Source organism: Triturus cristatus, chromosome 2_1, assembly GCF_964204655.1.
Source record: "Triturus cristatus chromosome 2_1, aTriCri1.1, whole genome shotgun sequence".
Classification (NCBI taxonomy): domain Eukaryota; kingdom Metazoa; phylum Chordata; class Amphibia; order Caudata; family Salamandridae; genus Triturus; species Triturus cristatus.
The window spans coordinates 394480809-394504552 of record NC_140581.1 but is presented as its reverse complement, the minus strand read 5'-3'; the positions used below and the strand labels follow the sequence as shown (position 1 = coordinate 394504552).

The following is a 23744-nucleotide window of genomic DNA, read 5'->3' as shown; positions in this document are numbered from 1 at the left end:
GTGTCATCGGTGTTGGTCGTGATGCGGATGGTGTTCCTGTGGACGATGGCGATGCCTCCTCCAGTCTGGTTGACGCGGTCCCTCCGGATGATCTTGTAGCCGTCTGGGATGGCGGTGGCGATGTCGGGCGCTGAAGAGGCGTTCATCCAGGTTTCCGTGAGGAAGGCGACGTCTGGTGAGGTTGTGTCGAGCAGGTTCCAGAGCTCGATGGCGTGTCTGTGGATGGAGCGGGTGTTGAGCAGGATGCATTTCAGGTGGCTGCTGCTGTTGCTCGTCTTGGTCTTGGTTGGTGCTGGAGTAGTGCTGGTCCGGATGCAGGTGAACTTGCAGGCGTTGCAGCAGAAGGGTCCGTGGGTGTGTTTCGGGGTGGCTTGGAAGCATCCCGGGAATCGGCCGGCGTTGAGTGCGTTGAGGGTGGCGGTGTCGTACGTCCGGCGGGTGGGTTGGGGTCTGCGGGGGCCAGGGGTCCTGGCGCTAGGCGCGGTCCGGCCGCAGACGGGCTTACCTTTGGCGCACCTTCGGCGCTCAATCAGCGCGCCCGCTGCGCGTCAACGCTGCGCGTGCGCACGGTCGCCATTTATGGCGAAGTGCAGGGAGGGAGGAGCAGCTGGGGGGCGGGAGCGGGGAGGAAGGGGGCGTGTCCACACTCCCGGCGGCGGGAAGCGGGGAGCGGGGTGGGTGGGTGCAGGGGACAGCAGCACAGGGTGGGCAACAGTACTGGCACAGCAAAAAGAGGTACAATACAATTAAATTAAAATACAGCACAAGGACCGAACGAAGCTACAGGAAGACGGGGATGCGGGAGACGCGAGCGGCGGCGGGGGGGCGTGGCCCGAGGGCGGGAGGGCTCCGGAGGCTCAGGAAGGCTGAGGGCAGCGGCAGGCAGGCGGGGGGCACACGCGACAGCTGGTGGCCGTGCGGCGCGGGGGTGTCCTAAGAATAGGTCACACTCACCTGCGCTGCACGGTCGCCATTTATGGCCAAGTGCAGGGAGGGAGGTGCAGCTGGGAGGCGGGAGCGGGGAGGAAGGGGGCGTGTCCACACTCCCGGCGGCGGGAAGCGGGGAGCGGGGTGGGTGGGTGCAGGGGACAGCAGCACAGGGGGGGCAACAGTACTGGCACAGCAAAAAGAGGTACAATACAATTAAATTAAAATACAGCACAAGGACCGAACGAAGCTACAGGAAGACGGGGATGCGGGAGCCGCGAGCGGCGGCGGGGGGGCGTGGCCCGAGGGCGGGAGGGCTCCGGAGGCTCAGGAAGGCTGAGGGCAGCAGCAGGCAGGCGGGGGGCACATGCGACAGCTGGTGGCCGTGCGGCGCGGGGGTGTCCTAAGAATAGGTCAGGGGTGTCCTAAGAATAGAGAAACCTTTTAAACACTTTTCATCCACAGGCACTGTCGGAGGTTCTGCTGCTGAGGCAAATATAATAGTTATACCTAAAGAAGGGAAAGACCCATCCAATACCAAAAACTATCATTCCATATCACTTATAAACATTGACTGCAAAATGTATGCAAAAATCCTAGCTCCCAGACTTGAGCCTATCCTAAAAAATATCATTCATCTCTCCCAATCCAGCTTTATAAAGGGGAGATCAAGTGCTGATATCCTTATCTTGCCTGCCTACATGATAGCCTTGGATGCAGAGAAGGCCTTCGACAAGGTCTCGTGGGCCTTCCTCCATGCGATGCTCACCTCTTTCAGTTTAGGCCCCTCCCTATCCAAAATAATCCTCGGCTTGTATAAAGAACCTAAAGCCAGGCTAAAAATTAATGGGTAATTTATCAACACTTTTAACCTTCAACAAGGCACCAGGCAAGGATGCTCTCTCTGTCCCATGCTATTCTTACTAACACTAGAACCTACTCTTACATTAATAAGAGATGACTCTCATCCCCAGCATTCCTTTCTTTGCAGGCCCGCAGAAATTGGCCGCTTACGCCAATAATATACTCCTCTTCACCACAAATGTGGAATCAGCCCTCACTCACATCATGTCCACTATCAATAGGTACTCTGAAATGCCAGGATAGTGTCTTAATGAAAAAACAGAAGTACTACCTCTCAATGTCCATTGCAATAGTTCCAGGGACAGTACCTCTGGACTTAAATGGGCCTCTAACACATTAAGATACCTAGGCATATGGTTCACCCAAAATCTCAAAGACTCCATGGTCCTGAATAAACAAAAGATACCTGACAAAATTAAGGACAACATTGACAAATGGTCGTACAAATTTATCACCTGGTAGGGAAGAATAGAATCCATCAAAATGATGATCAAGCCCCTTATTATCTTTTCAATTAGTATGTCCCCTATATATCTCTCTGATACCTTGTTTGTGAAAATAGATGCAATACTTACCGAGTTTCTATGGAAATCCCCCAAAAACATCAAGACTCGCACTAAAGAAACTAAAGACTTCCCAAAAAACTAGGTGGCCAAAACCTACCAGACTACAGGAGATATTAACACGCTTTCCTTGCAAAACAAGGAAGATAGTGGTTTCTACCCACTTTCCAATACCTCTCCCTCCTGGCTAAACATTGGAAAAAATTGGCTAAATCGCTATCCCTCGCATCCCTTTTAAACTATTAAGAAATTCAAACCAGAACACTAACATACTTTATGTATAGCACAGGCCATATGCAAAATCAATGACAATTTAACCAACAAAATGCGCCACTCGCACTTAGCCTCCTTATAGCAAAACAAAAACCTGAAGGTAGAATGCTATTCATTGAGATAAGGGCGCAAAAGGGCATACTATCGGTAGGTGAGACTGGCACCCCCTCAGAACTCATACCCTTCTCACAGCTCAAAACGGAGTTCGACATCAAAGATATGGACTTCTTTCACTTCTTAAAAATCAAATTACTCATTCTCAGACGTAAACCACCAACTTATCCAGATCTTCCAAAGACCCTATTTACTTACAGCAAAGGGGATCACCTGGCATCCAATTATACGCTCTCCTTTCCCCCCCACTAAGTTCACGCTAACCAAATCCATCCAGGCTACATGGCAAACCCTACTGGCCAACCCAAGCTACACCCAAGTGACAAAACCGGACTGGTTGTCCATATGAGAAAAACCTTACCATCAACAAACTAACCCCCTCACTGGCACAATGTTGCTACTGGATTGCCAAAATGGCACACTGGACCCCGGCCAAACTTTATAAACTAGGCCTCCGCTCCTCAGACACTTGCTGGAGTTGCGAGAAGAAAACAGGGGACTTAAAAACGTGCTTTGGGAATGTTCCTTTACTAAACAGTAGTGGAAGGATATCAGTGAAACCATATCATAAATTCTTCACATAAAGTGGGCTCCAAGCTGAGCGGCCATTACACTAGATATTCTTCCACAGGAAGTAAAACAAACACTGAACAAAGACTAACAAATCTTTTGGGATATACAAGTTACAACTGGTCTCAAGGTCATCCTCTCATCCAAATTGCCCTCCCACGCCTGGTGGGAATGGATTCACTTTACAAGAGGCACAATTAACAAACTGAATACATATCTTAAATCCTCATCACAGATTAAGGGGAAAATCTGGACTAAACTAGACAACTATGTATCAAACTATCCCCAACACCCAAATTAGGGGGCACAAAAATGAAATAATAGCCTGAAACAAGATGGAGGGATAACGTTTTGAAATTCACATCTACAGAAGCACAATAAATAATGGGTTGAACCCCAGTTATGTGTGTCAGTATTCTCATGGGCCAGTGACTATCAATTTAGCAGGATGTGTAGGAATTACAAGTGTCAAGAAGTGGCTAGACCTGCTGTGGAAAAGGTTCTGGATGTATGCCCGACAGAAGGAAGCCGCCTAGAAAACGAGATCACAGCAGTGCAGAAAGGACAAAGAACCGAGATCAATCACGTAAGGAGGTCAGAAGAACCCAGGAAGGTGGGCAGGAGCCCAGTAGAGGAAAAAGAATATGGGTCCCCTTTACAGAAGGGTACCTTTTCGGAGCAGCTTGCTGCAGACTAACTTTGGTAAAGGTCCTGAAGTTGCTGCCTTTGAAGAGGTTAAAGTGTCCTGAGGGCTGCTACACAACCAAGGCACAAAAGGAAGAAGTCAAAGAGGATCTGTCCCTGCCTTAGTGAAAAACAAAGTCTGGCTAGAGTTTGGTGTTGCTTTCAGATGACGGACAATTGTTAATTATGACATGCAGTTTCTCAGTTCTGCTCAAAATTACTGTTTGTATCTCAGGTGAGTCACGCATGGTTAATGTTTAAATGCATTAATGTCTACCTGAAGATTGCTTAAGGTTTCTTTATACAAAAGGTCTTAATTTAATGTTTTGTGTTAAGGCTTGTGAGCTGGGTTTAACAAATGTGAATATATGTCAAAGGCAAGAGGCATTTCTTACTGAGAATGTTTTTCTTACTAAGAAATTACAAAGTCTGTAAAGCTGTGTTGATCATGAATGGTTCATGTTATTGCCACAGGAGAGTATATTGATAGTGTGGTTTTCATTATCAAAACCTGCAGTCGTGCAGGTTGTCCAGGGAAGCGTAATTTTTTCAACGGATGAGATGCTTTGGCAATCTACTTGCAAGGTAAAATAAGTCACTCCTCCTCTTCAGTGCCATGTAGTTAGGCAACAGATTTTGGCATTGTTGTATAGGAGCTCTTATAACCGCTTCTCTGATTATCCCACTGCTCATTATGTCAGTGTTTGGATTCCAGCAAGGCTCCAATTATGCCACCTTTCCGATTATATATGCTTCTCAACATAGCAGTTGTGTCAAATCATTGACTATCACAGTCTTTATGTATGCAGACGTTCTACTTGTGTATGTAGTCTATACAAGCCACTTTATTTATCTTTGTAGGAGTCTGAATTATACCTGCAGTCCAGGGCCTATGTTGTCAACTGTGACTCAAAGAGACTGGCACAAATTGTAATCTTTGGGCATATCACTTCAACTGACTGTGCCTCAGTTGCATTGTTTGCCATAACTAAGCATATATCAATCGCTCTATATCAATGACTGGACATTTACTTTGAATAGATGAGAATTGTGCTGCAAAGTCTAAGGGGGTCATTATGATGGCGGAAGTAAGGCCACCACCGGGCCTTCCACCATCACATAGTGATTTACCCACTGCCAAAATAGGATGGTAGTGGGTACTGCGGCGGACACAAAGTCCGTTCGCCGCTTCACCGCCAAAGGCAAACGCACCGATTGCCTGACGGATGGAGCAGGGCCACTAATATGGTGGCGGTGCCTAAAAGGCAACGTGTAACCAAATAAAGATGTGGGTTTAAAAAGGACTTTCCATGGCAGCATCGAAAGGCTGGCGGGGATTGGGTTTGGGGACCCGTTGCGGGCCCACTTTGTTTAGGGGGAGAGGGGATGTCGCTGCACTGGGGGGTACCCATGGTACCCCCCTGCATTTCCATGCACCAAGTGGCAGGCACCGCTTGGTTCCTGCCACGTAGTGCAGGGAAATGCAGTGCAAGCACTTTTAACATTGCGGACGGTGCTGCAGCCAGCAGCACCACCCGTAAGGTTAAAAGCCCAGGATGCGCTCGCCAGTATGGACGCATCCTAATCGCAGTGGCGGTCCCAGACACCGCCATGATGACGGGCAGACCAAGGATGCCCGTCATCGTAATCAGCCCCTAAGTCTTGTCTGAGTCAAAATGTTATGGGCCCAATTCTCAAAGTTATGATGTGAAAGTTTGTCTTACATGTGTACAAGTTAGTTTTATGCTCATAAAAAGAAGATTTCAGTGTGGACAAATATATTAACAGAGGCTGGAATTCCTTGCAAGTGTGAGCACAACCAGGGTCAGACTGGTACTACACATAGCCCAGGGCAGCAAAATAAAATGTGAACCCCCTAAGCGAACAAGAGAGCTAAAAAAAAAAAAAAAAAAAAAAAAGTCAAATCAGGCCACTTTTGAACTTGTAAAGACACGCTGTATGGGTATTTTGTAAGGATTGGAAAACTGCATGTATGCGTTTGCTCTGCAGTCAATGCTTAAGGTAATATCAGGGGAATCAAGAGTAAAAAAAAATGCCCACCAGGCTATAAGCCAGGCCCACAAACTGCAAAAAAAAGTCCGCCAAAAATGAAAACAGCCCACACACTGCATTTGTCAGACCAGGCCATCGGGCACTGCCCGATAGCCCTAGGAACCAGTCCGACCCAGAGCACAACTAGAAATGTACTGTAATGTAATGGAATATTAATGGGTAAGGTAATTCGCCAACTCATTCACACCCAGAAAAGGCGGTAAATGCACAACTGACAATGGTCATGATTTTCCAGGGTGGGAAGAGATCCTCCCAATTCAAGCGGAAGGTGGAAAAAAAGGAGAAATTAATCTGCATTCATCAGATACTCACATGAGCAAATACATGCTTGTATATTTGTTCATGAGAAAATGGAATTCACAAAAGTTTGCTAGAAGTAGGCCTGGACACCTACAACTGTTGTAGGTTTACAGGCCTACTTCTGTAAACTGAACAGAATTCCTGAAATAATGCACACCCATGCAAGGTCGAAGACCTGAGGGTGCAATTTTGTAACTTTCTTTAAAAATTGGGGCTTATTTTTTTTATGAATTGGAAACAATTTCCTAATAGGGACTCGCCATCAAGCACAGTTTCATTTAACGATGTCTTAAAGAAATTGTAATTAGAGTGGACCTTAAAAATTGCATAATAGTTTAACAAAGCTCCCTCTAACCACTGTCCGCCTTTTTCAATTTGTAAATAATTTTAGGTATATTCACTAAGCTTACTTCCATTTTTCCTAAATTATGTATATATAATCAAAAAAAACATTCTAGGATCATTTTAAGAAACCATACATTTTTTTAGTTTTACAAATGTGTATAAGATTTTATATTGGAACAGCTGCCGGGTAATGCGAGCGGAGTTTACAGCTTCCTTTATTTCATAAGAATGCTTCTATCAATGATGTCGGCTTTGAAGTAATGAATCAAATATACAATTGTAGATATACTATACTTGTAGGTACATATGCGATACCTTAGCAGCATACAATCTTCTATCCCACAACCATACTGTCCACATTAAACTGGCCGTGAAACGGTTTACTACAAGTATTGTAGCAAACATCTACTCATTAAATGTTTCAATTTTTTTATGTCAAATATATGCTACTACAGTTTGTTGCCCTGGTTGATTGCCTCTGAAATTAGATGTGCATTAAATTATCAGAAAGGCTTTGCATGGAATTTTTCAAAGAGCATTTCGTGAATAATTTTGGAATAGTCTACGTCCAAAGTCTGTTATCTCTATGGGAAAAGTTCTTAATTACCACCTCTGATGTTCATGAATGTGCCTCCTGCATTTCATGCCGTACATGTCCATTACAATAAATGATCCGAGATAAAAAGCGTAGCTGGCACGAAGTAACCAATGTACTACATTTTTTACCTTATAGACTCCTCATTTCTAGGAGTTGTACTCTAAAAAACGTTTTGGGTCTGGAGGTCCAGGTTGTGCCTGGATGGTACTTTTCTAGCCCAGTGTGCAATGACTTTGCTAGAGCATTCACATTTGAGCCTGGTAAGGCACAGTGCAGTTGGTGAAGAAACGAACTTCACTTGGAACGCTAAAATAGGACATTAGCCAGAATGCTTCATTTGGTTTTGGCTAATTTGTACATCGCTCTAAACTTAGGAGTAGTGTTCTTCACTGTAGTCTAGTGTATCCAAGTATGCCTTGTGAGACCAACTTTTAGAATATGTTGACAAAAGATTGGTGACAAGACCACAGAGTACCAAGTTACATTGCAGTCAACATTTCAAACTGTAAATTAATAGGCCAGTTGTCAGAAATTGCTCTTGGCCAAGGTTTATTTTAATAATATGTATAGACATACTATGTATCTAAATACACGGAAAATTATACAACATTATCTGGTTCGGAAAGACAACTTTTGTCACACTGATCACCTCCTAAAACAAAAAATTATTTGCTTTATTGGTTTTATCAAATTACTTTCAAAGTTAAAATTTCTCTTGGTTTCCTCCTCCGTTTGTGTTTTTCACATGCCTAGCACAAGCCAAACTGCCAAATTAAATCATACCAGTCAAAGTCAAAAATAATCTTTATTCGATTTTTGGGTTAAAATCATCAAAGCTTACAAAACATGATACAATGTAATTTGCAAGTTAAAATCAGACATGCATACAGCGATTACATTGTGGTCAACTGACAAGTAGTGCAAAGTGTATGAATTCATCTTAAAATAGCAGGAGCATTTTGGGTAAACAAGGATTTCCTAAACTGAATCACTACCTACAATAACTTGACAGAGCAACAATAACTAAAGTTGGTGAGGTTTGCAGAACAAATAAGCCGGGCGACATTGTGCAAATTTAAATTCTCTCAAGATATGTAATATTAAACTCTTCCTCAGACTCTTGCAAAATTTACAAAAAAAAGTCGATATGCAAAGTGCTCTGGTTTGAAGTGTTATCACGGAGACATTTGATTTTCAGACGCGTCATTTACACAGAGGAATCTTACCAGACGATGGAAAATGTTTAATCTGAAGCGAGTTAAAACAAACCTGCGACAGGCATTATGCACAAGTTTTAGATATGGTTGCATGTCGAAAGCGACCAACATCATTTGATTTTTAACCACACTGGGTTTAATAAATTCAGAAGACAATCTAAGATCCTTTTAAAATTAGAAACATTCCCTTTTTAAAGCCTTTCTACTGATGCGCTCTAATGTGTCTGGGATGTAAAAATATTCAAGATGTCCCAAATCCAAGCACAGTATTATGATATAATTCATCTATGGAATTTCAGTGAATGAGGAGTTTGAGACAATACCCGATGACCTTACAATTTAAAACTGTCATTGTTCATCCAAATCTTATGCTAAAGAAGAATTGGCTGGATTCTGACGGTGTCAGATAGAAAGGGGGGCCCAAGGTCAGGGCAGAAAAAAAATAAATAAATAAATAAATAAAGATGTATAGCGCACAGCTTTTAGGTTCCAAGAAGGGATTCCTTAAAAAAAATAAAAAAAAAAATAAAAGAAAAGAAAAGAAGAACTTTCTGCCAGTTGAAGGGGTTGACTTGCTGTATCCCCAAACTCCTGCCCCATACAGAGCGGTTGACAAACACTTAGCTTTGTAAATGATTAATATTACATTCAGGGTCTTCTTGTCAAGTTTAATCATAAAATTAGATAGTGCTGTAGTAGCTTTCATGAAAGATAGCATCCTAGCATTAATTGTTTGTTTCCAGGAGCCATGCTTCTCAAACAAAATACCCAAATAAGAAAATTTAGAAGTAAATTTAATCTTTGAGTCGCCAATCGTAAGGTCACAACACTTCGCTGGTCTCTTTCCACATTTCATTGCGTACGTTTTCCTTAAGTTAATTAATTGGCCTAGATCCTGCTTATCGTCAACAAAGCAGGTGAGTAATCATTGTCAACCTAGGGAAGTTTAGGCCATGAGTATGCCATTGTCAGCATACAGAAGGGCCAGAATTGGTTGTTGTTAGCCGATTTGTGGGAGATCACTACAATTTCCAGATAAGACGGTACCCAAGCTGTTAACAGATAAAAAAGAGAAGGGAGTGAGGACAAAGCCCTGTCTAACACACCTACCTATATTAATATAAAATGGTGCATTCTCCTTTAAGGCCATACTGAACCCTGGCCTTCTCCCCAAGTAGAATGCCTGTGGAAACTGTATAACAGGTAGGTCCACACCAAGCTCTGTCATAATTGACCACAGTTCACCGTGTAAAACGCAATCAAATGCGCTGGATAGATCAACAGGGGCTAAAACATCTGACCCGTTTTGATCAAAGTGTCCTTTCCTACAAAAAGGTTGATATTTAATCCTTGGTCAATTGTCCCTAAAATCCTTCAAAAACCATATTGGAGGTCGGAAAGAAACTTGTTATTTTCAGCCCATACTTAAAGTCTGTTCAGAAAGATACGACCTACCACTTTCACCAAAGAATCAAGTAGTGAGATCAGAGGGTAACAGGCTGGATTAGAACAGTAGATGGGAAGAATTTGTGATTCTGACAAAGTATTCAAGAATCCAGAACTGCAGCACGTCCTCGGCAACAGTCAAAATTGGGCCCCAGAGAGATGGTTTTGCCTTAAATAGGTCGACAGGTATACCATTGGGTCTGGTGCTTTCGGACCCTTGCTAGCCATAAGAGCTCTATTAACCTTGTCTAAGATAAATGCAAGACCAACAGGACTATGAGGAGAGTCCGCGGGTAAAGACTCTAAGTCGGGGGATACCATCCCTACTGGCACCATGTTGGGGTAAGAGCATATTTTAGTGAAATGTGTTACCCGTACCAGAAATCTCTATTATTGGACCACTGTCATCTCTTCAATAAGGACTGTTAATAGTACGCCAAAAAGCTGCACTATCCTTATTTAGGCTGGCTACAATCAGGAACTCCCAAGCTTCATTCTTTAGGGTTATTTTCATCCCCTTTAGGGCTAATCTATACTCGCGTCCACACATTTGTACTTCTTTTTTGCATCTTAGAGATTTATGGAGAGCTTCTTTAATACGTTTATAAGCTTTGGAGAAAATGGTGTCAAACCAGCCTTAACTATTATAGGTAGGTTGTCACCTAGATACCATTAGAAATTACCTAATACCCTTCGGAATAGTAAGGAAGGCCTTACGAATATCACTGGAGCTACCAGCCTCATCCAGGCAAGTCTCAAAGGCCTCTCTGTATTTAGTTACTAATCTTTCTAGGAGATCCTTTGGATTAACCCGTGTCCAGCGACGAGCAGAGACGTTACATTTAGATAGCTCTATATATTAAACTAGGCTTGATTTATCAAACTTTACTTATTTCATCATGCAGCTAAGATACAGATTAATACTCTGTGGAATGTGATCTCTCAGAGAAATACTGTGTGTGGTAAAATTGGATAACAATGATGAGAACCTGTGGGATGAAATTATGTAGATTGATGACAATATTATGGCCTCTTCCGTTAAAATTATATTTAAATGGCACTGAAGGATCACACATTTCATTACAAAAGGCAAAGTCATAATTAAACAGCAATTCGTTTAGCTGGTCACTGAAACCATTATGAATAAAATGTGATTGATCGTAATCGTGGAGGTCCGTCAAACCACAGACCTTTTCGGAAGGCAATAGGCACAAGTAAATATTGAAATTGACACCCCAAAGTAAAGTAGCTTCCTTCTTGTGATTCCTATAGATGGACTCCAGGTCTCTATCCAGCTGGCCAAGAACAATCAATAAATCGATAAACAGTGCGTTATTGTAAAAATTAACCAACACAAACTGACAGTAAGATGAAATTTCAATGACAATGCTTTGAAAATATAAGGTGGTCATCAGAACAGATGTATTGGAAAACAGAAAATAGTTATAGATATAAATGTATAGTCCACCTTTAGTTCTGCAAGTTTTAGGAGGCACCGCTGGATCATGAAAAGTTCTGCAACCATTAATATGAATAGGCTCAACAGCCCAAGTCTCCTGGAGACATAAAATCTGAAAAATAGATACAAATTTCAGTCATTCTGGGATGATCGCCTTTGCTCATAAACATGCCACATTCCAAAATTGAATTCTATAAGTAATGTGTTGATCGACTGCCGCAGGACATAAATCCGAGATGGGGGCATTAACCAAGTTATGTAAAGATGGGGAGGGGGAAGAAGGAGGACATGGCATGTAATGGCAGTCATCTGCTTCTAATGGTAAATTTGACTGAGCCCCTCTAATCACTACGGCTTGTACATTGCTCTGTAAAGTAACCCGAGTTGATTTAGCAACAAGTGAAGTAACCTCGTTTGATGTCGCTAAGATGGTAAAACGGTTGTAAGTTGGAATAGCTGAGTGAGATTCAGGGGCAGTAGTTGGCAGCGGTCTAAAGGCAGGCCCTGGAGACTAACAGTGGCCAAAGGTAGGTAAAAATAGACAAACAGGAGAACTGATATTTGGTTTGGGAACACTGATAAGGAGTTACTTCTACTCAAAATTGTATCCACTAAACTTAGGGATTCAAAAGAAAGGACAACACATTCACCAGCTAGTGTTTTGGTACCCCAACAAATCTGTTTAACCCTTCAGCCCATTTTGGAGTTATCGAAGAAGGCCTCCATTAGGCCAGTTTTATTGCCCAACCAGTTTAAGGACTTATTTCTTAAAGATTCCCAAGATGCAGATTTTACTCTAGATAGGATGGGTGCATTTGCCAAGATTATGACATTGGGAGTCGGTTTGGGGGATAGGTCTAGAAAATCGGAACTCCTACCAGCCATTACTATGGCTAACTCACTATGGGATTGATGTTGGAAGATGACGATGGACTCTTGTGGCTATTCGTAGGGCAAGATTATAGCACCATAAACAGGAATCTGCATTGAAGGATGGACACCCAATTTACAATGCTTGGGCACAACATTAGCATTGGGTGTAGAAATCTGTGGTGGTGGTTGATTGCCAGTAACATGAGAAAGGCAAATGGGAAGAGACAGAGGAAGAACCACTCTACTAATGGGTAGATGGGGAGTGTTAGTAAGATTTGTTTAAGCCTTCAATAGATCTAGCCAATTAGTAGTAAGGCTTTCTATATGTGTCAATCTAGAAAAAAGTCGAAGTGGAAGGATGTTTTCTCTTCCTCATGCTAAACTTTCTGAGTTTAAAAACAAAAAGGCACAAAGATAAGCTGCCAGCAGACTAGGCCCAACCGCCGTCTAGAGCTCACCCTTGAACCGCCAGCGCCAAAAGCAGCGGAATCAGGTTTGGATGATAACAGTGTCACTTACCTCCTTCCCTTGTCACTGATGATAACCACCACCCCCAGACACTGAAAAAATTAGTACTTGCGAGGCACTCCCAAGCAATGTACGAGCAACAGGCTGAAAACACTTAGGGCAAAACATATTTCAGTTTTTCCCTCTGTTTCTCTCTTTGTGGCTTTCGTTTTTCCACTTTTTTTAAGGGGGAGCCTTGGAGGCCTTCGAACAGCAAGGAGAAAGGTACCTTCCCCCCAACCCCTGCCGCGTGCAGCCCAAGACCACAAACAACCTGCTGCCCTGCAGCACACCAGATACTCGCCTGGATCCTCAATTGATTCGGGCACAGTGGCAGTTAAAGCAACAGTCTATTGGCAGGAGAGAGACAACAGGATCAAGAAAAAAAAACTCGCTACAGCGGCGACTAAGCAGTAAGAGCAGAAAGGCAGCTGATTTACCGCAGCCTCCGGCGCTCTTCCATGGAGGTCTTCCTTGGTTTTCTCACAGCTCGTCCCTGAAAGTCTAACCTGGTTCTCCTGCGGCTCTCAGTGCCTGCCCCTTTCAAATCATACCAGTTAGCCAATTGTTAAGAGAAATCGGGTGGCCTATTGCTTACTTTTTTAGAAAAATTACAGATTGAGAGAAAAGCTTCCCTGGGTAACTGAAGTAACAACGCTTTTACTCTTATTGGTACCAGCTTTCAATTTTTGACAATTTATCACATTTATTTGAGCATCTAGGTTCCTTACACAATACAGTAAAATGTATCCACATTTGAAGATTCTATTCAATTTTGGGTAAACATTTTTGCAAATATAAGGAAGTTGGGCAACTGTAAATACATACATTGTATATGCAGCATGTAAACTATACCTTAAATTGATATAATGAGGTATGGAAAGGAAGGTAAGAAAATAAATAAGACAATTGCAGCAAACTACTGGGCAAGCTATCATACCCCTATGGACGAGCAGCATTACAAATATAATCCTTGTTGAAATCTTAACGGACCTCACACTTCTAGTCCTGTACAGGACTTCTAGAAACACATCATTCAGAGATTTTTCTATACTGTAGGGATAACATTTTAACTAGTACAATCCCAGGCATTCAGTAAAATGAAGAACTCGTTGGTGTCAATATTTAACAACATGCCTTTAAATCTGAAGACAATGAGTGAGCCGGTGTTCCGATCTTGGGTCCAGCACCCTATGTTGCAGATTAAGATATGCACATGTGCACACTAAACCCAAATGGCACTTCCCATTTGCACTCATGATACGGTCCTCCTCAGTAATGCACCAACAGGTATTCCACACTCTCTGTATGTTTTGTGTACTGTTAATCTGAAGCTAATTTACTAGGAGTTAATCGGGCCAAATGGAAATCATGATTTTTGGTAACTATAAACCTAAAAATGTACAGGCATACAGCTGGGAAGAACATGGAGACTGTTCCATACTACTTCGATCTGGGGCTCCTTTTTCTTATCATCAGAAGCCAACAAAGCAATTATGAAGTGCGATGGAAACAGATTTTAATAGGATTAGAACAAACCAAGATACTTTACTTGGTGATGCATAAATAATAAACATTAACTGAAACTCGATTTCCATACATTATCTATGTGAAATATAGTATTATCAGTAAAACTGTATGTCAGTGCACATTTTGTGACCATCTCAATGGAAAATGTGATGTCTGTAAATGACAATGCGCTACCACTCAGTGCTTTAGTAACAATTAAAAACCCATGTCAATTTAAAGCTAGGTGGGTATCAAAGGTTTGTTGTACTAAAAAGTGGGCTGCGGTTCTAAAAAGTTTAGGAAGCACTGTATCAATGGATTGCAGTGCTCCACTGTGATGAGCACAAAGCACTGGCCTTTGGTCGGCTGTACCAATCGAGGAAATTCACATATACATTGTCTTGGCTACAGTCATGGAACTTCCTGCACTACGACTTTTCTTTAATTAGGAAGTTTGAACAGTGTTTCACTGGGTCAACTCCCCAGCGACTTTTTGCTTATTCCAATCTCGTCGAAAGGGGTTATATAGGTAGGCTGCGTTTCCCTATGTGACTTTGTTGCAGACTGAAAACTACAATGTTGGAATTTAAATCGCTTGTTTAATCAAGAACTAGACAGTGGCTTAATTTTTATAATGAACCACAAATCTTAAGACACATTTTGGAATTTGGCCAAACTTCCACAATATCAACCACAAAGAGTGCATTTTCCACACAGCATGAGGCTGTTTCTACTGTTTAGGGGAATTAAAGAACCATTTTTGAAGTATGTGGTTTCCGAAGGGGTATACGAGGGTGCCAACATAATGATGGCTATAATATATCCGTAGGGAAAATACACAGCATACATCATACGATTTTGTGTGGAAGTATAGGAACAAGTTAATTGCCCTAAAGTTAATGAAATCTTAAATCTAAGACCCAAGTACTAACGTTATTACTCAAGTCTTAAGTGTGGGGCGTGTGTGTTTTGTGGTATGTGATGACAGTGATAATTACTTGGTTCTTCTTTTTTCCATAAACAAACTGCTTTTTATAAAAAAAACATTTCATACAGACTAGAACTTACTTTCATATAACGAGGAATAACAAGGAGGAGACAAAATAAGAGAGGCGGTCATCGGAAGATACTGAACTAGTTATAATTCCTCATATGTTATCAAATACGTCCAATGTAAACCTATTAACGCAACTCACATTCGCGGGCTAGTACGGTGCCTTTCGTCATAGAAGAGTTTCTGGTTCTTCTAGAAAGAACTGTGTAATATACAACCTATCGAAATCCAGGAAATGCACCAGGAAGAGCGATTTTGCCACCTGAGTATCCACCAACCTGCCTGACAATAGGCGATCCATGGATTGAAGCTGTCCTTTGGAAGTCAGTACGCATGCGCACTCTAAACCAAGCCGGCACTTCCCAGGCGTATTTGAATGAAGTGGAATGAAAAGGAGCCGGTCACCGGAGGGAGAGGCTCTGCAATGCAGAGCCTGCAGCCGGAGTTCCGGCCCTCCTGGGTTCTCTATGGAATAGGTGCTACAGAAACACCTGCATATTTACCTCGGCTAGGCGTCGGCTACGGCGGTTGCAGCAGCCAGCTGAACCGGGGGGGCATAAATAAGCGGAGCAGCGTTAAAGATGCTTCTCAAAACGAGACGCCAAGTCCGTGACCTAAGTGTCTAATGCAGAAGCGAGAGAAGCGCATGCACAGTGCACCGCAGACTGAGCAGGGCAGAAACCAAGACAACCACAGGCCAAAGAAGGAAGATCCAAAGGAGGGGCTGCCCAGCCACAAGGCAGTAGAGATAGTAGGAGCTGTCAGACAGAGCGCTGTAGGGTGATCAAATGCCGGTGAATGAAAAGGTCTACATGCACTCACCATCGCTGCGCTTGATCTCCACATAGATCCCGATCTGCATCTTCCCGAATACGGAGGCCGTCATCCTGCCGCATGGGGGGCTCTTAGGACGACTTCGGGCTCCCGGCCTCTCCCCGGCGAACACAAGATCTCCTCAAACCCAATAAGACTGGGGAGCGGCAATAATCCCGGCGGAGAGGCGGGGCGCATTCGCCGGCGGAAGATGAGACCCGGCGCCCAACACAGGAGGAGGAGGCTCGGGAGAAAATGTAACAGAAAGGGGGACGGGCTGGCTGAGGGAGGAGAGTAGTTCACTGCGCATGCGTAAGGTTGCCGTCAGCAGCGCGCGAGAAAAAAAAAACAAACTAAAAACATAGACGGCAGGGGATGTACAGTTCAGAGGAGGGACTACGTCACACGCACCTCGGGCTACGCAGGGTTTGGCCCTTTTGCCGTTGTACCATGTCTGAATCAGGCACAGCTAGTCATTATTCCGTGATAGTGGCAGCATTATTGTGCCTGAATTCAATATGGCGCTAGTAATGCTTTAACTCCACCCGTGGGTCGGCGGCCGTATAAGAGAGAGAGCGGGAGCCAGAGCGGGCATCTGAAGGGTTGAAGTAAGAAATCGGTATCTAATTCAGATGGACAAAACCAATCGGCGTTTCTGTTATAAACAGTAGCTCTTGATGAACAGCAGGCAGGTCTACGTTGACAGAGGCAGCCCTTTCACTGGCATCGGCAACTCAGTTTTGTCACCGCGTCCTGCGTATGCTGAGCGGTTCTCTCACGGGCAACTCATTTTGGAACTGAGGTGGCTATGTGTTGGTTTCTAATTATTATGTAACGTAGCATTACCATGGTTACAGAATGATGGTAGTGGAATGTAGGGGAGAGTGGAATAGGGTGACCAACTGGCATGGGTGCCTCGCTCTCTCACATGTATTTTATGTTTTATAGCACCTCTCATACTAGTATAGGGTGCCAGAGCAATTTACATCACATACAGAGACAATGTGTAAATCGGTGTATAGAAAATGTTACATAAGGCAACGGGGACTACAAGTTACCGGATGCGCGTCGCCCATACTGGTAGGCATTTTGTAAGAGTGCTTGATCTGAAGAAGCACAAACTTAGGATCAGGACATAACACAGTAGTTATCGTTGACTTTAATGATAAGAATTAATTACTTCCCAAACAAAACCTTTTTAGCAACATCAAGATAATGGAAAAACTGAGAAGAAAACATAACTTTGTAACCTGTACCATGCAGCTTATTGATGGCAATTCATAGCTCAATGTGCTAGATTACATATGTAACTTATGAACTGCACAGTAACAAAAAGAATCTCCATGACAAAAGCAGTAACCCGCTTAGCTCTGCACATAAAATACAGTTCTTTTATATACATAGTACACATTCTATGACGCAGGCATATTAACCCTCTATGCTACCTTAGATGATTCAAAACTGCCATCTCTCCCCAGTGGTACATTAGTCACCAGAGTTGTTGTGACTCTTTTATTGTTGCCTGAAAACTGCTAGATATATAAGGAACATTGCAGTGCCAGCCCCCAGTAACAAAACCGCCCCACCCTTCCAGCCTACCAGTGAAACGCCCGATGCCGGGGATGTCCAGTCCAGTCTTACTACCACTCTCCAATTCTATGTCAGGACCGGAGGCTCCGATTATGCTTCTCATTTCTTTGCTTTATTCACAGCAGCCAAACTTCTTGTATACAAAAAAAACACAAATCCCATGAGCACCTAGTGCCCACAATAACCATAGGGTCCAGCCTATAATAGGTCCTGCAGAGGCAAACACCTCCTCTTTCTTTGCTGCTGCGCAGCCAGTTACGTACCTTTACTCTTTTTGTACCATTGGATTGTGTTTCATAAAGCGCGCGATAGCGTGATCTGTTTATTCCCCTCATTGTGTGCTTGGCAATATTGCTTTGTGCGCTCTTACCGCTTGTTATTTAGCTCTTACCGCTTGTTATTTGCCGGTCATTGCTGCGCTCTTGCCGCTTTTGCTTTGCCGCTATTGCAGGTGTCCTCTGTGTAGAGTAGCGCTTTTCTGTGCCGATTCCCTTTGTTTCGGGAGCGCTCCGGCCTCCCCTGCAGAGCGCTTCGCGCCCACCACAGTCTTTCAGTGGAGTGGGAGTTCGGGGGCGAGGACGCTCGATCGCGCAGTCCTCTTTCAATTGCTACAGGCGGCTGCGCCGCGCATGCACGGTGGCCATTTTAGCTGTCAGTTTCTCGCTGGCGGCGATCGGAGTGGCATTTCCCTCCATAGCTCCGATTTTATGTGCATTTCAGTGCCCGTTTTTGCCCCCAATTACGCCCAATGCATATATGAGCAGAGGGTTGTAAAATTAAGCATAGGCCTTGCCTAGAGAGGCTGCTGGCAAGCCCTCCCTCCACCATCAATTCATAGTTGCCAGAGTGCATTGGCTTGCCTGGGGTCTCGCCTCTCCCTCTTGAGTGTCCATTCCCTGGACTTTGGATTGAGGTTCTTCCTCCTTGCGACTGATTTCCTGTTCTGGGGTGTGACGTGGGTTACCACACTGCTCTATCTCTATACACTCTTTACGTACGAGCCTGTCCCTTGGGGTACGATGGCAGAGTACAGCTATGATGATTATTATGAAGAGGTTCCTTCTGGTTCCGTCGAACAGGACATTGTTGAGGCATTAGACAAAGGCGTTCAAAAGTCCATGAACACGGCTGTGGTGAAGGCGATTGCGCCCTTAAAACGCCATCTCAATAAGAATGCTATGCAGCAAGGCTGGATTCCGGCCTCAAATGTTCCCACCAAATCGGGGTCCTCACAGGAGAAAAACCCCCACAAAGCTGATTTTGCGTGGCTTGCGGACTCTTTGGCTCAGGGCCAACCCGAGTCGCAGCAGGCGGACCCTGCAGATTCTCTCTACGGAGAGATGGGCGATACTGACACCGACCAAGGATCTGATGATGAGGAGACAGCCCAGCCTGCCAAAAAAAGAAGGAGCATCATGTTGAGCCGCCCCCTCAACCCAAGGTCCTTACCTTCGAGCCAACTGACATCATCCATCCCAACTTCACTGCATGGTATCCCTCCCAAGAGGTTGCGGATTATGTGCAATCACACATCCGCCATCCCTATGATAGGGAAGTCAGGGCGCGGCTGCGTTCAGAATGTCCTCGGCCGGAGCTGGCAGGGAAAGTGGCGGACACCCCTGACATGGACCCCACTATGCTGACTTACCTTCGTAAATACGCCAAGGATCCAAAGAAAGGCATTGACCGTGCATGGTGGTCATACCAAGATAAATTGCTTGATCTCTCTGGCCCCCTTACAAAAGTCTTAGAGATGGGCTTCCGAGCCAAGGAAAGCGGTACTCTCGTTGACCCAGATGAGCTCATAGGCTGGGCACAGAGAGCAATATGTCAACTTGGCAATGCAAATTGCGCCATGTCTTCGGAAAGGCGACGTTCTACGCTCCTTAAGTTAGACCCCAAACTGGCAGAGCTCTCTACTTCAGAGGCCGGCCCGGTTGCCCAGGGCCTCTTATTTGGTCAACTGTTCCTGAAGGAGCTGACCAGGTTTGTGGCCACTTTCAGTGGCCTGGACAAGGCACAAGAATCATTAAAGAAAGCTTTTCGTCCGGTTCTTACTAGGGCCGGACGTCATAGAAGGCAGTCGTTCGGCCGTGGTAATTCCAACGCCCCACGTGGTCAGTATCCGCAGTACCACCAGCAACAGCAGTGCGGAGGATACCAAGACTCCAATTCCTCCTTTTACCCCTCTTGCAGGGCACGAAATAGGTTCCGCAGGGGCAGGTACAACGGCAACTCCAACAATCAGCACGACACCGGAAATGCAGGTGAGACTGATTTTGGCTTCCGAGGTGACATTGGGGGGTCGCATTCAGTTTTTCCTGCAGACTTGGCAAACAATCTCTCAGGATGCATGGGTCTTGGAGACTGTACAGGGTTACAAACTGGAGCTGTAGGGCACACCGGTCCAGGGCTTTATGCCCCTTCCAATATATTTTTCCCAACACGAGCGGAACTTTATCGCAGAAGAGATAACCTCTCTGCTGCGGAAAGGTGCCATTGTTGTGTCTCAAGTACATCCCCAAGGTTTTCTCAGCAACGTCTTCCTGGTGGAGAAAAAAGGGGGCGGGTCCAGACTAGTCTTGAATTTGAAGGACTTCAATGGTTGGATTATGTATCGTCATTTCAAGATGGAGGGCATCCATCTGCTACGAGACCTGCTGCAGGAGGAGGATTGGATGGTGCGCCTCGACTTAAAGGACGCCTACCTCTCAGTCCCCATTTACGACCCACACCGAAACTTCCTCCAGTTTGTCTGGGCCGGCGTTTGTTACGAGTACACTGGTCTTCCCTTCGGCCTTTCGTCAGCACCATGGTGCTTTACGAAACTTCTTCGTCCAGTGGTGGAGTCGTTGAGAGCGCGCGGAATTCGGATGATCGTCTATTTAGACAACATCATTCTCGTGGCGCTGTCTGCGCTTGGTCATCAAGCACTTGGAATGGTCGATATCTCTCCTCCAAGGCCTGGGGTTTGTAGTGAATCCTCAGAAGTCTGTGTTGTCTCCCACACAGTCCATAGAATTTCTTGGTTTCCAGATAGACTCTCGATCCTGCCAGCTTCTCCTCCCTCCCCAAACGATCAGAACCATCAAGAAAGAGTTACGGTCGGTATTGAGCAAGCAGGTTGTCTCGTTGTGGTCAGTGGCCCGGATAGTGGGGCTCCTAGCTACCTCGATTCAAGCAATTTTCCCAGGCCCTCTTCATTATCGGGCTCTACAACGATTGAAAAATTCGGCATCTCTGCAAATGCCTCGGATATGCAGAGAGAATTCCTCTTTCAGAGGAGGCGAGGTGGGAGATGCAGTGGTGGCTCGAACACATGGAGTCGTGGAATGGCGGGGCCATCTTCGGGTCCAATCCCGAGGTTGTCATCGAGTCTGATGCCAGCCAATGGAGCTGGGGAGCCCGCTGCGGCTCGACATCCATGGGGGGTCACTGGTCTCAAGAGGAGCTAGCCTTACACATCAATTGCTTGGAGCTGCTGGCAGGCTCTTTCGCGATTCGCAGTCTCTCGCCGCAGAAAGCAGATTGTTGCATTCTTCTACGAATGGACAACGTGTCAGTGGTTCGATACGTCAACAAACTGGGGGGGACACGGTCCAAAATACTGACAGAGATTGCCAAGGACTTCTGGCATAACTGTCTTCTTCACAAGATTTCTGTGGTGGTGGAGTACCTCCCGGGCCGCAGCAACGAAGTGGCCGATTGGCACTCCCGTTACCTGCGAGACTTCAGCGATTGGAGGTTGCACCCGCGAGTGTTCCGCGCTCTGAACATGTTATGGGGTCCGTGCCACCTGGACCTGTTTGCCTCGCGCCTCAATCAGCAACTTCCGGGTTTTTACAGTTGGCATCCGGATCCAAGTCTGAACTATGCATTTTCACCATTTGTGATGATACCGAGGGTGTTGGCTCAGGCCAGACGTCAGCAGGCGGAATTGATTCTAAAAACCCCATTGTGGAGGGCGCAGGTTTGGTTCCTGTCGTTTTTAGAGATGTCCTGTGCTGCGCCTCTACTTCCGCAGAGATGGAACCTGTTGCTGGACCCTCAGAAGAATCCTCACCCTTTGGTTGAGTCGGGACAACTGCCTCTGGTGGCTTGGCGAGTTTCAGGGATTGATGGGAGGTCCCAGGTCTTTCGAGAGACGTTCACAGGTTCATTAGCGAGGCATGGTCTGCCAATACACATAAAAGATATTGATCAGCATGGAATCGGTGGTGTAGCTGGTGTTCTCCACGGAACACCGATCCCACTACAGCAACTATCTCCATGGTTGTGAATTTCTTGGCATCCTTAGCTTCATCGGGTCTAGCTTATAGAACCGTTAATAATGTACAGATAGATGGAAAGCCCTTTAGGGTGCAGATTACTTAGGGGTATCCGGATGGTCAAACCCCCGCAATCTAAGTACACAACCCTTTGGGATGTTTCAATAGTCCTTCGGTTCCTAGAAACCTGGCCGGCTAACAAGTACTTGTCACGTAAACAACTTTCAGCAAAATTGGCCATGTTATTGTGTTTGATTTCTTGTAAGAGGGTTTCGGACATGCGAGCTCTGGATCTCGCAGGACGTCAGTTTTCCCTTGACTGGGTAACATTTACTATATCACGGCGTACCAAGGGTAATTTTATTTCAGTGTCATATCCGGTTTTTCCGGATAATCTCAAATTATGTGTGGTCAGATGTCTTAAAGTGTACGAGGTAAGTACATCTGAATTCAGATCTAATTCACATGGGCAACTGTTCATTGCATTACAAAAGCCTTTTAGACCAGTGACCCCAGCCACCTTGTCTAGATGGGTGTGCTGGCTCATGAGTGAAGCAGGCATTGATGTCTCCAAATTTGGCGCCCATTCGGTCCGTGGGGCAATGGCGTTCAAATCTTTTTCCATGGGTGTAAGTCTTTTAGACATAATGAATGCAGCAGATTGGTCTACTGAAACTACGTTTAAGACTTTCTATTATAAGCCTATTCTGGATGTTGCGTCAATTGTGGTGGTACAGCTTTGAACAAGCATAATCGGAGCCTCCGGTCCTGACCTAGAATTAAAAATTTGCGAACATACGTGACAAGAATTTTCAATTCTATTAAGGACAACGGAGGCGAGGATTATCCCACCCAGAGTTCAGTATTGTTACTTGTGATATATTGGGTTTCTTGCATTAGATGAGTTTTTTCCCTCCCTTATGCTTAGGTGATGTCTTTATGATCTCTGTAAGATTTTCCGGTATTACGGATTCCTGTTTCTGTTTCAGGTTCTGATGGCAAATGACGGGCCTACCCTCTTCATGCTGTTGGAAGTGGAGCGTTCCCTTCGGAGTTCAGTTGCGGTTGCCCGCAGTTTCGTCAGGGATCAAGGATTCGTCTTCACGTTTGAAGAATGGAATGTCTATTGCTTGTGAAGGACTGTTCCTCCAAGTTTACGGTTTGAGTTTGAACTTCGAATTGACTTGGGTTTCTCTGTTAGGAGGCTCAGGCAAAGAAAGAGGAGGTGTTTGCCTCTGCAGGACCTATTATAGGCTGGACTCTATGGTTATTGTGGGCACTAGGTGCTCATGGGATTTGTAGTTTTTTGTACACAAGAAGTTTGATTGGCTGCTGTGAATAAAGCAAAGAAATGAGAAGCATAATCCTCGCCTCCGTTGTCTTTAATAGAATTGAAAATTCTTGGCACGTATGTTTGCAAATTTTTAATTGTGCCCCTTATCTTCAAATAGACCCTCTCTCATGTGTATTTTATCTCTTTTATAGTGCTACTATTCCGAAGTATCTACGGCAGGGTGTCTGAGTGTGTTACATCACACACATATTCTTCAGAGACAATGACTCGTAAATGAGTAAGTCAATGTATAGGAAATGTTACTTAAGACAATGAGGGCTTCAAGGTGCTATAGTCAGATGTCATCCATACTAGTAGGCAGTGGTGTAGCGTGGGCGGGGCCACAGGGGCAGTTGCCCCAGGC

General features: G+C 44.8%; 1 protein-coding gene across 8 annotated transcripts in view; it reads right to left on the bottom strand.

Moving 5' to 3' along the window:
• KIF2A (kinesin family member 2A) overlaps positions 1-16478 on the bottom strand; it is a 418450-nt gene extending 401972 nt beyond the window's left edge. For 3 of the 8 annotated variants that reach the window (XM_085631526.1, XM_085631551.1, XM_085631534.1), the window contains exons 1-2: positions 16199-16362; positions 11443-11545 (exon numbers count right to left, since the gene is read on the bottom strand). In XM_085631526.1, coding sequence (XP_085487652.1) covers positions 11443-11545; positions 16199-16222 — 127 coding nt within the window. In that variant the 5' untranslated portion in view covers positions 16223-16362. Of the gene's footprint in view, positions 1-11442; positions 11546-16198 lie in introns of all 8 variants that reach the window. The other 5 variants (XM_085631560.1, XM_085631589.1, XM_085631569.1 and 2 more) reach the window with 4 other exon arrangements.
• Positions 16479-23744: the final 7266 nt, after the last annotated feature.